This window comes from Lissotriton helveticus, chromosome 9 (assembly GCF_964261635.1).
Source record: "Lissotriton helveticus chromosome 9, aLisHel1.1, whole genome shotgun sequence".
Taxonomy (NCBI): domain Eukaryota; kingdom Metazoa; phylum Chordata; class Amphibia; order Caudata; family Salamandridae; genus Lissotriton; species Lissotriton helveticus.
In genome coordinates, this window is record NC_136070.1 from 793,660,308 (window position 1) to 793,675,596 (window position 15,289).

Genomic DNA, 15,289 nt, shown 5'->3' on the forward strand with positions numbered 1-15,289 from the left:
TGCAGGCAAATGTTGTGGGGGCGAGGGCGGGTGGGTCGTGGCCGAGTTGGGGATGGGCAGGTGTGGGAGAGACAGGGGGGAGATCTACATATTTTTTTCTACAGTTGAGTGTGGGATGGGGGGAATGTTTGTTGGTTTTTAGTCCAGATGAGAGTCTTGCTGGCGCGGACGTGAAGGGGCGGGAACACCGGACACAGACATGGACTGCGAAAACTGGTCATTCACATACACTAATTCCCCCGTAATGACTCAGCAGGAACGAGACACTGACATGATTACGTTACTGTCTTGGAACCTTAGAGGCCTGAATGACCACCGAAAGGTCAGACGTATGCTTCAATATCTCTCTAGGCATGCGATAGACATAGCATTACTGCAGGAAACCCACTTGCGACCTGACAGCCCGACGCTAAACTACAGGGGCCTATCTAATAACATACATGCTGCTGGCTTCACCTCTCACGCCAGGGGTGTTCTGACCTGGGTGAATCCTAAGGCCTCATTGACACTGACCCCGGTTGCCACTGACTGGGAGGGACGCTACGCCATCACGAAATACGTTGGAAAGGGTATGACTTTGCACATAGTAAACACTTATGGTCCTAACTTTGACTGCCCTGCCTTTTACCTGACGCTGGCTTCTAAGGTGCGGGACCTCTGTGGGGAACATGTTCTATGGGGGGGTGATTTTAACATGGCCAGGCAGCCTGCACTCGATAGGTCGGACGGCCCTGATAGGTGCCCTTCGGCTTCTGCCAGAGTTCTGGATGCTGAGATGACGCGCCTGGGATTTCAGGACGTATGGCGAACTAGACACCCGACTCAGGGGGGATACACGCACTACTCCGCTCCGCATGATATTCATACCCATATTGATTATTGGTTAACCATCTCGCACCTTCTCTCTCTGGTACAGTAGTGTACAACGCTGCCGCGTACCTATTCTGATCACTCCCCAGTCCTGATAACCCTTAGAGCTCCGGCGATACGTCCCCCTCCTTTTTCTTGGCCCTTCCCTCCCCTACTCGCTGCTGGACGACGCCTTTTGAGAAGAACTAGCTGCTGCTATTGAGGAATTTTTTGACAAAAACGTCGGCTCCGTGGACTCCTTCTTGACAGTCTGGGAGGCCTTCAAGGCATTTATACGCGGAGTGGCCATATCTAAGCATGCAGGTGTTCTTAAATCGATCAGGGGACGTCTATCACTGCTAGAAAACAGGCTCAGGGACATTGAGACGCGACGTTTACATGACTCTAGTGCAGAGCTGTTCAGTGACTTAGCTCAAACGATTCGTGAATATTACGAGGAGGCGGACGCCGAGGTGAAACACTTGGGAAAGTATGCCATTGCAAGATCATATGGCGAGGGAGAGCACCCGGGAGCGGTTCTAGCGCGGATGGCGAAGCAGCGAAGGCACTGCGTGATGGCACCTGAGCTGAGATCACCTCAGACTGGGGAACAGTTACCTGACGAGTAGGTGGCGGCTCGTTTGAGATTTTTACGCGTCACTGTACGCTTCAAGGGGGCCGACCTCGGAAGAACGTATTCTTGATTATCTAATGCACATCCAGCTCCCGTGGCTGACTAACACGCACCGCGAGTTCTTGGTTCGACCATTTGAGAGGGAGGAGGTCGTTTGGGCGCTGTCATCCATGCAGGCTGGGAGCGCGCCTGGCTGTGACAGCTTAACGGTATAATTTTACAAAACGTACTCTGATCTGCTGATCCTTAGATTATGGACACTGGTTGAGCAGATGGTGGAGGATGGTGAAATGCCCCCCACGATGCGGGAAGCAATTATAGTTTCTATTCTCAAGCCCGGGAAGCCCCCAGAGGACTGCGCCTCGTACAGACCGATCTCGTTGCTTAATATCGACGCGAAGATCTTCGCGAAAATTATTGCCAACCGGCTTAGCTCGTTGGTACCCAGGCTCGTGGCCCCTGAACAGGCGGGCTTTGTCCCTAATCGCAACCTCACCTATAACCTGAGGACTGTGTTTGAGGCATTTCAGTACACACGCCAGGAGGTCCCTGCTGTAGCGGTTTTCCTGGATATGGAAAAGGCCTTTGATTCTGTCGAATGGCCTTTCCTCAGACTGGTGCTGAGCCGTGACCTTTTCCTCCAGCTGCTGAACACGCTCTATGCTGCCCCCTTGGCTCGGGTCCGCATAGGTTCACTTACGACTGAGCCTTTCGACGTGGGGCAGCACTAGACAGGGCTGCCCCCTTTCACCCATCCTGTATGCTTTAGCTGCGGAACCCTTGGCTTGCACTCTGCACGAATATCATAGCCACCGTGGTATACGTTTCCCCACGTACAACCGGATAGTGTCTACGTACGCGGACGATACTGTTCTCTATGTGCGAAACCCAGAGGTTAACCTTCCGACAGTGCTGCGCGAGGTGGTGATACACGTGAACTGGAACAAGACACTAATGTTCCCACTTACGCCCGCCACAAAGAGCTTTGACACGGAATATCCAATCCAGTGGACCACAGACTTGGTCCGCTACTTGGGAATCAGGCTTCACACGGACTCAGAGGTGCTCCTCAGGGAGAATTACGGGGTGGCGATTTCTAAGTTGGAGGATGATGTGGACAAATGGATTAACCTTCCATTATCACTGATGGGTCGCATCTCATTACTGAAAATGATCGTACTTCCCCGTTTCTTATTCCTATTCAGTAATATACCCATGGTTTTGTCGGGGACATTCTTCCGACAGATTCACTCTCTGGTGCTACGGCTGATTTGGGCTGGGAAGCAGCCTAGAGTGGCGTGGAACATACTCATTCGTTCCTTTGAGGAGGGTGGCCTGAATGCACACAGCGCACATGCGTTTGGCTGGATCCATAGCCCAGCTGATACGCCGCACTTGCGCATAGAATGGATCGTTGCTGACCCAATCCCGCTACCGGCGCTGATGTCCCGTCCTAGGAACCGACAGACTGGTATCCTCGACTCTCTGAATGCGGTGACGCATGCATGGTATCACCTGATGGACGCACAGGCCTGCTCGCTGCCATATGCTCCAGGGGCGCTGCTAGCCTGGTGTTCGTGGCTCAACCCCTGCAAAGATAGGGAAGTGGTGTCTGCCTTTGCCAAAATGGATATTGCTGGCGTGGGCGACCTCTTCACGGAAGGTAGGGCTCGCACCTGATAGGAGATAGACCCAGAGAGCGCCCCTGGGACTCTTCTTCCATGCTTCCAGTTCTATAGAGTCAGACATGCTTTGAAGGAGCTGTTAGGTGAGGATATGACGGAACCTCAGCTGGTTTTGGCATATGATTTTATTGTAAGCGCTAAGACGCCGGCTAAAGTGATTACGAACTTGGATCGCATAATATTCACAGAACGGACAGCGGACTATACTAAGCCTCGCTTAGCATGGCAGGCTGACCTGGCGGTTGACCTCCCTGAGGATAAGTGGAGATACTGCTGCGCTAATGTTAAGAGAGTGTCGCTGAACGGCCGGCATCGCTTGATGCATTTCAAATTTTTGAATAGGGTGTATTACACCCCCGAACGGCTGTTCCGATATGGACTGCAGGAGAGTCCCGGTTGTGAACGATGCAGGGAGCAGACTGCTGATTTTTTGCATTTAGCCTGGCTCTGCCCGAGACTCAAATTTTTGGTGCGCGGTCTACGATGAAGTGAACAGAGTTACTGGTATGGCGCTAGCCCCGACTCCTCTGTTGGCCCTACTGGGGTTTTCTAAAGATATCCTACCGGAACAGATGGCTTGTTGACATGGCCTTTTTGGTCGCCAAGAGATGTGTTGCGCTCGCTTGGATGCGCGGGCCGATCCAGACGTTTGCTAAGTGGTCCAGTGACATCCTGTATTGTTGCACGCAAACAGAGTTGTATAGCGAACTGTTACCACCCCGTAAACGACCCAAGAACTACTGGGCGCTGTATCTGGAAAAGAGAGCTGCACAGGAGACTCCGGACCCGAACGAGGCAAACATGGCTCAGGAGACAGGGGGGGGGGGGGGGGGGGGGGGGTGTGAGGACACAGGAGGGCACATCACAACATATTGACGAGGAGACGCATGCTTAGAGGGATACTTGCTGGAGTTCCCAGCTCCATGTTTAGAATTGAGGCTGAGAGAGTGGTGGAAGTCCGAGGGGGAATGAGTATTTATTGCCTGTCAGTAATGTTAACTGTGTGGGAAACAGAGTATTATTTTCTGATAGATATGTCCATGCTGAACAGTAGTTGTGTTGCTATTTTACTGTACGTGCCAGCTTTTTTGATTCTTGATTGTATGTTTTTGAAATATCAATAAAAACATTTAACAAAAAAATTAATCAGAGTTGCTGAGAAATTATATTTATAAAAGTGTTTTTCCGATGTGTGTAATGATATATAGTATTGTACAGAAGGGTCTGGATACAAGGTTTGTTTTTGTCAGCACATTATCGCGGACAACAAAAAACTGTTTGTATGCAAGCAGTAGGGCAGTTGGACCATTTCGTACAGAACTTCCTCTCTAGACATTCATGTATGCATTCTGGACGCATTTAGAGATGGGGTTCAAAAAAGAGGGGAGAATTCCAAGTGATAGGAAAAAGTGGTACATACCTACAGGCTTGACTCTTCCACTGAACAGGTCAGGGCGCGTCTAGTTCCTGTTATTTACTATGTCACATTGCACCTTGCTCTTGATCTCCTAAGCCCAAATATGTTTGGGTTGGAGTTAAGTTTAAAAGGCTGGGTTTATATTTTCACGACAACACACATTTCACCCACCCAAATAAAATAAAAATATTCAAACTGGTCTTCTGCTAATAACAAGTAATAGCTGGAAGGGAACACTGAATAATGGACTAATGATATTAGTGTGCATAAAGGTATAGCATAACAAACACACATTCATAGACTTACTAAGAATCAGTCACGCCTCTGTCTGCATTCAGGAGGGCAACTGTACTGGACAGGGGCAATGAAGACAGACTAAAGAATGCAAGTTCACAGGAACCCAGATCAAATGAACTTACACATTCTCGTGCCATTGTTTACAGAGTTTTCACTAACAACAAATCCTTTTAGTAAGAGGAGGAAGATGCTACAAAGAAAAACAAATAATGTACTGTCAAGACAATGCAGGAATTCGATGAGTGACATTCTGTGGCCTCTTCAGATACCCTTAAACACAGTTTAGCAGATTTATCACATACGCTTATCTTTCAGGCAGTAACACTAGGAAAAAGCTGTGTATTTGAAAATACGAATCCAGGTCTCAGATGATTGCAGACATTTGTTCCCATGGAAAGGTCTTCCCAAATTAGCCCTGTCATGAATGGATAATTACCATTAATGTGTCTTTGGGGAAGAGATTCCGACTTGGAACCATGGGCACGCCTGTGGGGCTGGCTTGATCCGTTGGTGCAGAGCCTCGTCGAAACCAGCTACTAATGGCCCAAATTATGAAGATTCTGCAGAAAAATAGGGGGTAAACAGAGAAAGTGAGACTAAGGTTACTTTGAAACAACAACGCAGAGAAACATTCATGAGATGAAAACATTGCTACAGTCTGCCTTCAAGGAAACAATTTTCCAACTTTATTGGAATTAGATAATTTATTACGCTTTAAGCATATTCAACGCTGCTGTAGGCGAACTATATTTTGCAAACATCTGATAAAATCGCAAGCACAATCTAATACACTAAATATATATGATTAGGACCAAGATCCTTGCAATGAGTTAAATAAGTTTTTAAATAAAAAATACTTGGCACTTTCAAAACTCGACCCAAATATTTTTGATGCAGTTCAATGTTATCCTATGGGGAAAACAATAATGAGGTTTAACAGGCAAGTACCACACTTACAAATTCAGCCTTCAGGCAGCAAGGGTCAGGTGAGTACCAAAACTGCACCACCAGAGGCAAAGGGGTGGACGAGTGCAGAGGTCAGAGTTTAGTCCAATGCTTTTCAGTGGAGACTGGTGGTGCCTCTAGCCACACTGCTAACAGGTAAGTGGATCGGTTGCAGGGGCAAAGCTTTGGGGGTTAGCACAAGCACATGGGGAGCCATAAAGCAGCCCCAAACATACACCACAGACGGAACAAAAGCAACAGGGAGCAAAATCAGCGCCGGGCGCCAAATGCTTTTCAATGGAGTTTCTTCTTTTGATAAACAGGCTGCAGGCATCACACCGGAGGTTGCAAGAGGTAAACCAACGACAGCAGAGTTAAGTAAATATGTAGGGGGTCATAGGGACACCGTTGGTTCAGCTCACCAAGGGCCAGGGGCGTCTGGTGCAGGAGTGCCTTTCAAAGTCGGAGTCTTCTTACCAGAGTCGGTCGCAGTCAGGGGGAGCCTCTGGATTCAGTCTGGAGGTGTCGTCGTGGGGTCAGGAGCGGTCAGCCAACGCTGTACTCGAGGTCCGGGTCGCTAGGGAGACTTCACTGGGCAGGTGGGCCAGTCAGATTCGCATCAGGTACAGAGGCCAGGGATCGTGGATCCAGAGCCTTTGGAGTCAACTTCTTATGGATAGGTCCGCTGTCCACAGAAGATTGGAGTCTTTGTCGAATGCATCACTTCTCCCAGGGTTTTCAGAGGTTGCTGTCTGCAAGACAGGTCGCAGGTTTGCAGAAGCTAGAGACAGGCCGATAGGGCTGGAGCCAAAGCAGTCGTCATCATCAGTCTTCTCTGCAGAGAGGTCTTCTTTCTTTTTAGGTTGTTGCAGAGCTCTAGGTCTGGAGAAGCCACCTAAATACTAAATTTAGTGGAGTAGCAGGTAGGGCCAATTGGCACCTTACATGGAGTGACTACAACCACTATTATTTCACCCTCCTGTGGAAGGGGGCATAGACAGTCATGGTTGGAGGGGTCCACCTTCATCTTCAAGATGGGGGGGGGGGGGGGCGAAAAATGTTCTTCACCTGGCTTCCCCCACCGTAGGGGTGGAGTGCGCAGAGGTGGGCACACCTCCTATTCTTTCAAGTTTCCTGCCAGATTTCCCACCCAAAGCGGGAGTGTAAACTGGGGGCTGCGAGCTGCTGCTAGAGGCTGTGGGTTGCATTACAAAAGTGGTAGGCATTTGAAGCTTCCCCTTTGAGTACTGGCCCATCCTGGGGGAAGAGGTGTGACACCTCTGCCCAGAATGTGCATTGTTTCTGGTCCCAGAGAGCAGGGGCTCTTTACCCAGCGGTCCAGAAACATGTAGAGTGGAGGCTGGCTTTCTACAGCCGGTCAGAGACCACCTCTGAGGTGCCCTCTGAGTACATGGTACAATAAATCTCACACTAGTATCAGTGGTGATTTATTGAAAGGAGTAGTTTGTTACCAAACACTCCTGTGTTCAGTGAAGCCATCATGGTGCTGTGGAAGGAATATGCTACTTACCAGTATGCATCTGTTCTTGGCATGTAGGGCTGCTGACATTTATATCTATGCATAGATCGCCGCCTAGTGTTGGGTCCGGATGATTGCACATTGTTGTCCTGGAAGAGTCTTCGAAGTATCACGAGATAGGTGGCTCCTCCCCTGGACTACAGTGCGCATGGGCATCCCCTCCATGCTCAGATTGTTTTTCGCCATTGTGGCAGAGATGGAGTATGATACAGTAAGTGATGACCATGCTTGAGAATAATTGTGAGTGCTACAGCTGCGACAGGCACCGGGGAGGAGGGTGGGCGATATAAATGTCAGCAGCCCTACATGCCAAGAACAGATGCATACTGGTAAGTAGCATATTCCGTTCGAGGCATGTGGGCTGCTGAATTTATATCTATGCATAGAATAAATAGTAGTACCCTCCTTAGCGGCGGTTGCCCGAGCCAGCTGCAGCAGTCAGAAAAAGAGTTTTTAGAACAGCTTGACCTACAGCAGCTTGCTGTTTTGAGTGTACATCCACACAGTATTGTTTGGTGAATGTGTGGATGGTGGTCCATGTGGCTGCTCTACAAATGTCCTCTAAAGGAATGTTACCCAGGAAAGCCATGGATACCCCTAACTTGCGTGTGGAATGCGCTCGTGGGGGAACCGTTATTGTGCGTTTAGCCTTTTGATAACAGATCTGTATGCACTTAACAATCCATCTGGCTATACCGGACTTTGAAATTGGGTTGCCCTTGTGCTGTGGAGAGAAGGCAACAAACAGTTGTTTAGTTTTCCTGAAGTCTTTAGTCCCGTCTATGTAATACAGGAGAGCCCTTTTAACATCTAGTGTGTGTAGTGCTCTGTCTGCCACTGAATCAGGATTTGGGGAAAATACTGGTAGTTCAATAGTTTGGTTAATGTGGAACTGTGACACCACCTTGGGCATAAATTTAGGGTTGGTACGCAGCACCACCCTATTAGCATGAATTTGAATGAAAGGCTCTTGAATAGTGAGGGCTTGCAGCTCACTAACCCGTCTGAGCGACGTGATTGCCACCAGAAAAGCCACCTTCCATGTGAGAAATTGTATCTCACAAGAGTGAAGAGGTTCAAATGGTGGACCCATGAGCCTGGTGAGGACTATGATGAGGTTCCAGAGAGGTGAAGGCGGGTGTCTTGGAGGAATGACTCTTGAGTCCCTCCATAAAAGCTTTATTGGCCGGCACTCTGAAAAGGGAGAGGTGCTGTCTATTTTGAAGATATGCGGCCATTGCAGCTAAGTGTATCCTGATGGAACTATACGCTAGATTACATTTGTATAGGTGCAGCAAGTAACATATGATGTTTTGCGTGGAAGCATCCAGTGGATTAATGTTATTACTGAAACAGTAGATGACAAAACGCTTCCATTTTGCTGCATCGCATGCCCTGGTGGTAGGCCGTCTAGCCTCCTTGATGATGCCCATACAGTCAGGGGGCAGGTTTAGATAGCCAAACTCTATGACCTCAGGAGCCAGATTGCAAGGTTCAACTGTTGCGGATCTGGGTGCTGAATGTCTCCATGGCTCTGAGTGAGGAGACTGGGTGTGAGTTTTAGTCACTGGTGGGGCACCACTGAAAGTTCTAGAAACGTGGTGTACCAGGCTTGCCTCGCCCATGTTGGAGTAACTAGGATGAGCGTCATGGAGTGCTGCCTCAGTTTGCGCGCCACCAGCGGTATGAGCGGTGCTGGAGGAAAAGCGTACGCAAATCTGTTTGACCAGTTCATCCATATCGCATTGCCCTGAGACTGCAGGTGTGGGAACCTGGCGGCAAAGGTTTGGCATTTTGCGTTTTCTTGTGTGGCGAATAGGTCTATCTCTGGATGACCCCACTGCTGGAAATAAGGTTGCAGCACTGAGGGATGTATCTCCCACTCGTGCATCTGATGGCTGTGCCTGCTGAGCAGGTCCGCCATCTGGTTGTCCTTGCCTGGGAGGTGTTCCGCCATGAGGAACATGTTCCTTTGAATGGCCCATTTCCACATGCTCTGTGCTAGGTGTGACAATTGCGGAGAGTGTGTCCCCCCCTGCTTCTGAATGTAATACATTGCAGTCATGTCTGTCCGTATAAGCACGACTTTGTTGCAGAGACGCAACTTGAATGCTTTCACCGCCATGAAGATTGCCATCAATTCCAGGAGGTTGATGTGCAACCGCTTTTGCTGTGTGGTCGACAGTCCCTGCACAGTATGATGGAGGACATGAGCTCCCCAGCCCTGGAGAGATGCGTCCGCTGTGAGCACCACTTGTGGAACAGGCTCCTGGAACTGTCGTCCCTTGCAAAGGTTTTGTGTGTTCCACCAATGCAGAGAGTTGTATGCACGACCGGTCACCAACACTAGGTCTCTCCGCTGTCCCTGAGCCTTGTTCCATTGGCATGCCAAGCATTCTTGAAGCGGACGCATGTGCAGCCTCGCATGAGGGACTATAAAGATGCAGGAGGCCATCATGCCTATTAGTTGCATGAACACTTGCGCTGGGAGTGAGTGTTGTGGTCTGAATTTTTGAATCAGCACCTGCATGTTGTGGACTCTCGCTGAGTTTGGCTGCGCCGTGTCAGTGAGAGTGTTTATTTCTGCGCCCAGGTACTGTTGTATAGGGGCGGGTTGGAGATGAGACTTTGGGTAATTTAGGGAAAATCCTAGACTGTGTAGGAGGTGAATTGTGCGGGACATGTGGCTGGCACACTGCTGGGCAGACTTTGCTTGGACAAGCCAGTCGTCCAGATACGGATAGACATGGATGTGCTGTCTCCGAAGATGCGCGGCCACTGTCGCCAAGCATTTTGTAAACACTCTGGGGGCAGTAGTGACCCCGAAAGGCAGGACCTTGAACTGGTAATGCTGGTTGTTGATGGTGAACCTGAGATACTTCCTGTGACTGGGGTGCATGGGAATGTGGAAGTAGACATCCTTCAGATCTAGGGTTGCGAGGAAATCTCCCTGACTGAGCAGTGGCAGAACTTGCTGTAAAGTGATCATGTGAAAGTGTTCTGACAGGATGTATTGGTTTAAGGGTCTGAGGTCCAGAATGGGCCGCAGAGACCCGTCTTTTTTGGGGATTAGGAAGTACAGTGAATACACCCCTGTACCCTGCTGGTCTAAAGGCACGAGTTCTATGGCCCCTTGTTGCAGCATGGAGATGACTTCTTGCTGCAATAAGTGCATGTGCTCTGCGGACATAGGACGGTGCCTTGGGGGTATGTTGGGTGGAGTGGACGTTAACTCTAGACAATAGCCGTGACGTACAAGTTGTCTAACCCACCTGTCTGTGGTAATGCTTTCCCAGACTGGCAGGAACTGCTGAAGTCTCCCCCCCGACTGGTGTGGTATGGTCGGGGGGCAGTAACAAGACGTCACTGTTTGTTAGTGGCGGAGGATCTGGTATTATTAGTTTCACGTCTTCTGCCTTTGGTGCTGTTCCCACGGTATTCACCCCTATTGTTCTTGTTATAGGTGGTTTGGGTGCCTCCTTTGGTGTATTGGGCTTGATGCGATGCTTGGCCTCTAGAAGCTCCCCTGTTACTGGAGCGACTAAAGGAACTGCCCCATAATTGTTGAGACTGCAGAGCACCCATGGATTTTGCAGTGTCAGTGTCCTTTTTAATCTTTTCTAGAGTGGTGTCTACCTCAGGACCAAACAGGAAGTTAGGGTTAACTGGCTAATTAAGTAGAGTGGTTTGGATTTCTGACTTGAAACCAGAGATGCGGAGCCAGGCATGCCGTCTAAGCATTACGCTAGTGTTTATGGCCCTAGCTGCAGTATCAGCTGCATCCAACGCACACTTAATGGACGCGTTGGAGATCAACTTCCCTTCTTGTATAAGCATTTCTGCTGCCTCCTTATAAGCATCTGGCAGGTGTTGCAGTAGCTGCTCTAACGTGTCATAATGGGCCCTGTCATATCTTGCTAATATCTTGCTAACAGGGCTTGTGAGTTGGAGATCCTCCAAATATTAGCTGCTTGAGCCGCTACACGTTTTCCAGAAGCTTCAAAGATCTTGGACTCTTTGTCCGGAGGAGGAGCATCACCAGTTGTCTGAGAGTTTGCTCTTTTGCGAGCATTAGCCACCACTAAGGAGTCCAAGGGGAGTTGGCCCTTGATATACGTAGGGTCCACTGGCGCAGGCCGGTACTTCCTTTCAATTCTGGGGTTCACCACCCTTGCTTTAGTGGGCTCTTTGAAAATGTCGCTGGCATGTTTGAGCACACCCTTGAGGATAGGCAGAGTTTTTACAGATCTTTCTGACGTAGAGAACGTATCAAAAAGAAAGTCTTCCTCCACAGGGTCAGCGTGCATGTCGACATCGTGGTTAAGGGCTGCCCTTTCAATGAGTGCGTTAAACGCAGCAGTGTCTTCAGTAGGCGAGGTTTTGACCGCATATGACTGAGTGTCAGGGGTGGTGTGTGGTTCATCAGGGTCAACAGTGTCAGCCCATGGCTGGGACTCATCCTGATCTGTGTCAATGGGATGGTTAAACTGCTCCTCATTGTCCCCTTCCTCCACATCCTCAGTGACTGGAGTGGGTGAGTAGGTATAGTCTTGCCCATAGGGGTGTATGGGTTCAAAAAGGATAGGAGAGGTAGTAGAGTCTCTCTTTTTCTTTAGTGGTATCTTATAAGGCTCCATAGGTGTTTCAGGCCTGATTTTCCGCTTGTAAACGGTGAGCCTGCCTGATTCGGAGTCGATGTATAATTTTGACTGTTCGTCGTAGGTCGGTGGCTGGAACGTCTTCGGTCCGAGGCTGGGCGGGTGCAGCTACTGACGGCGACTTGGATGAGTCTGTAGCTTTCGGGGGTTGGACAGCCTTAGGTCTTGCCGTCGGGGGCAGGCCGATGGTTGATGTCAACACTTTCGGTTTCGATTTTGTGTCTTTATGTTTCGGTTTCGATTGCTCCACTGATTGTGGCCGCTCGACCGATGGCTCTTTGGAAATGTTCTTATTCGGGCCTTGAAGCGGGACTAGAGAACGTGGATGAAGATCTTGGCTAAGGCCTTCCGGCGATGCCTCGACCTGAGCCGTGGAAGAGTCTGTATGGGGCCCCGCTACTGCCGTTGGGCCTAGCTCCTCGCTTGAGTCGTCGTCGACGGCTCCGAGAGGTTGTGCGTGGTCTCCTACCTCGACGATGTCTTCATCATGGACGTAGCGTTCCCCCTCGTCCTCTTCGTAATGTGAGTCTTGCTCCGATGCGGGATCCGAGTGCTGAGCCGGATCCTCTTCTCGCACACCCTCCTCGTCATCACCCCCGAAGATATTTTCTGGATCGGGTGCCGAGTCCCGCGCCGACTGTCGTGCAGCGCGTCGAAGACGAAGAGTTTTCTTCGATCTGAACTTCGAACAGGCCATGCAGCTGGCCTCGTCGTGGTCTGGTGAGAGACATTTATTGCACACCGGGTGCACATCGATGTGAGGGTATTTCGAGTTGCAAACGGGGCAGTGCTTGAACTGACTTCGTTCCATTGTCGATCGTCGATGGGGCCTCTGTCGTCGAAAGGCAATCTGTCGTCGACGACTTGTGGAAACAAGTGCAAGGCACCGAACGAAAGACAATACCGACGCCCCGAAGACCTTTTGACCTTGAGAAAGAGTATTAATATAGATTCCTAACTTGAGCTAAGAAAGTACATCCGAACCCGATGGCGGAAAAAAACAATCTGAGCATGGAGGGGATGCCCATGCGCACTGTAGTCCAGGGGAGGAGCCACCTATCTTGTGATACTTCGAAGACTCTTCCAGGACAACAATGTGCAATCATCCGGTCCCAACACTAGGTGTCGATCTATGCATAGATATAAATTCAGCAGCCCACATGCCTCGAACCTCAAGTTGTCAAGTTCCCAGCCATGTACTCTCTACGGCTTCCCTGGCACTTACAATATTAAGGAATAGACCCTAATATTGATGGGGAATACCTGCTCATACCGATCTGCCCTCACCTGTGGTATAGCGCATCCTGCCTTAGGGCTGTGGGCCTGCTAGAGGTGTGTCTTACCTATACCTTCAAGCAATGCTGACTGGCATGGCACCAAAGTAGGGTGCCATGTTAGTGTTGTTTTCTTCCGCACAGGGGCATGCAAGCAGCAAGGAGAGAGGCATGGTCCTAGTGAGGGGATCCAGGAGAAACCTCCATCTCCCAGGCCCTAGGAGCCCAGAGTACCATTTACAAGGGACTTACTTGGCCTGCCCAAAAATTCTCCATAACTCGTGATCTGGCCAGAAAATGCAGCATGCCTCACAGCCGTGACATTGACTGCTTAACTAATGACTGCAGCCGAAAACCGGATGAAGAAGGGACCATTAGCAGCGCTTGCCCTCTAACTGTGCAGGAGATCACCATGAGTGGAATGCGCTGCCTCCTCACAGGGACGAGCAGGACAAAAGGAGCGCACAGGGACGAGAACGTCTTTGATCCGTTTTGGACCCGGCGAGAGCTCATGCGACCCATGTCTGACGCCACTCCCACAGACATGGTGAGACAGGGGACAAAACACTCCTGCGGCACCCCGCTACCGGAGTGGTGTTGGGCTGTGCTGCCTGCTGGGAAACTCACCCGCCCGGCGTGCAAATATTGGGCGGCCCTGAGGCACAAAAAACATCTACAGAAGCTCCAGTGGAGAAAAGAATTAAATTCAAGGCCATGACGTTGGCCTACCAGGCTCTTAACGGAAAATGCCCTGGTTATCTGTAGGAAAGACGGTGTCTCTATAAGCAAAATCGTGCGCTGGGATATAATTCGCATAATTTGCTGCTCACCCCACGCTTTGCGAAAACACGCATGGGGGGCAGAGCATTCACAGTCAGAACAGCTTCACTGTGGAATGCCCTACCAGGGCCCCTGCGGCAGGCTAATTCAGAAACCTGTTTTAGAAAGGCCTTGAAGACGTGGCTCTTCAAGGCAGATTAATATGGTTTGTTATATCGTTACCCTCTCTGGACGCAATTACCTTATGCCTTAGCGCCGGGACACCCCTGTTTGGGGTAGCTGTCGTGCTTTATAAGCTCCAGTATTATTATTATCTCCTAGGGGTCTAGCTGTGCACCTAAAATGGACAATTTTTCACCCACCACGGAGGCGAGGATCGATCGGCGCATCTTTCAATGAATCTGCTGCGTATCGCAAATGAGAACTCTACCAGCTTTAACTATGTAAGGTGGCCAACTGGCAGCGGCATACGGAACTGCTGCACACCCCGGAGAGCGATAAGTAGCTGATACAGCACCTTTATACCCTCTGTTCCTTTTCTTCCTCCTCCTCCTCCTCCTCCTCTCTCTTCTGCTATTTCCAATCTCTTCTCTCATTGTCCCTCCACTCACTTATATTCTACTATTGGGGGGAAAAAAGAAACTTTGGTACGCTCGTTCCATCTTTCTCGTAATGTTATATCTTGTTAGAATCCCTTTCAGTGCAGATGGCAAATTGCCCATGGGCAAGCCGGCCTGGGGTGGGACGTTGGGTAATTTTATCATTTGTTTCGATCTGTCTATTTCTTCACGTAGCACAGGGAGGGTGGGCTGACTAGTATTTTTGTTGTTACTGGGGATGGGGGCGATAAGTGACAGGCTGCCAAGGAGGTGATGCTTTGCCCAGAAACCTGTAGTTACCTTCTTACTTATTGTCAATTAGATAGCTGATGGGGACTATACTTTACTGACTGGGAACCTGCGTTGCCTCTCGGGATGCGCCAAACATCACAAGATACATCAGTATTTACGTAGCCACAAGATCTTGTTTGCATTGCTACAAGAAACACACCAGACATTGTAAACTCTTGCATCTCTTCGTAAGCGCTGAAGGGGCACGCTCCAAGGCACCAGATTCTTGGAATCTGCCATGGGCTGGACTTATATGGATGGCACCAGACATTCCTTTAAAGGTTTTACAATCCTAAGTTGACACACAAGGCCACTATGCA

At 49.7% G+C, this 15,289-nt stretch overlaps 1 protein-coding gene across 1 annotated transcript in view; it reads right to left on the bottom strand.

The window, feature by feature from the left end:
* Nucleotides 1-15,289, bottom strand: part of CLPTM1 (CLPTM1 regulator of GABA type A receptor forward trafficking) — a 423,589-nt gene that overhangs the window by 351,572 nt on the left and 56,728 nt on the right. Inside the window, exon 3 of the mRNA XM_078660927.1 lies at nucleotides 5,319-5,442. Within this exon, the coding sequence (XP_078517053.1) occupies nucleotides 5,319-5,442 (124 nt within the window). The remainder of the gene's footprint in view (nucleotides 1-5,318; nucleotides 5,443-15,289) is intronic.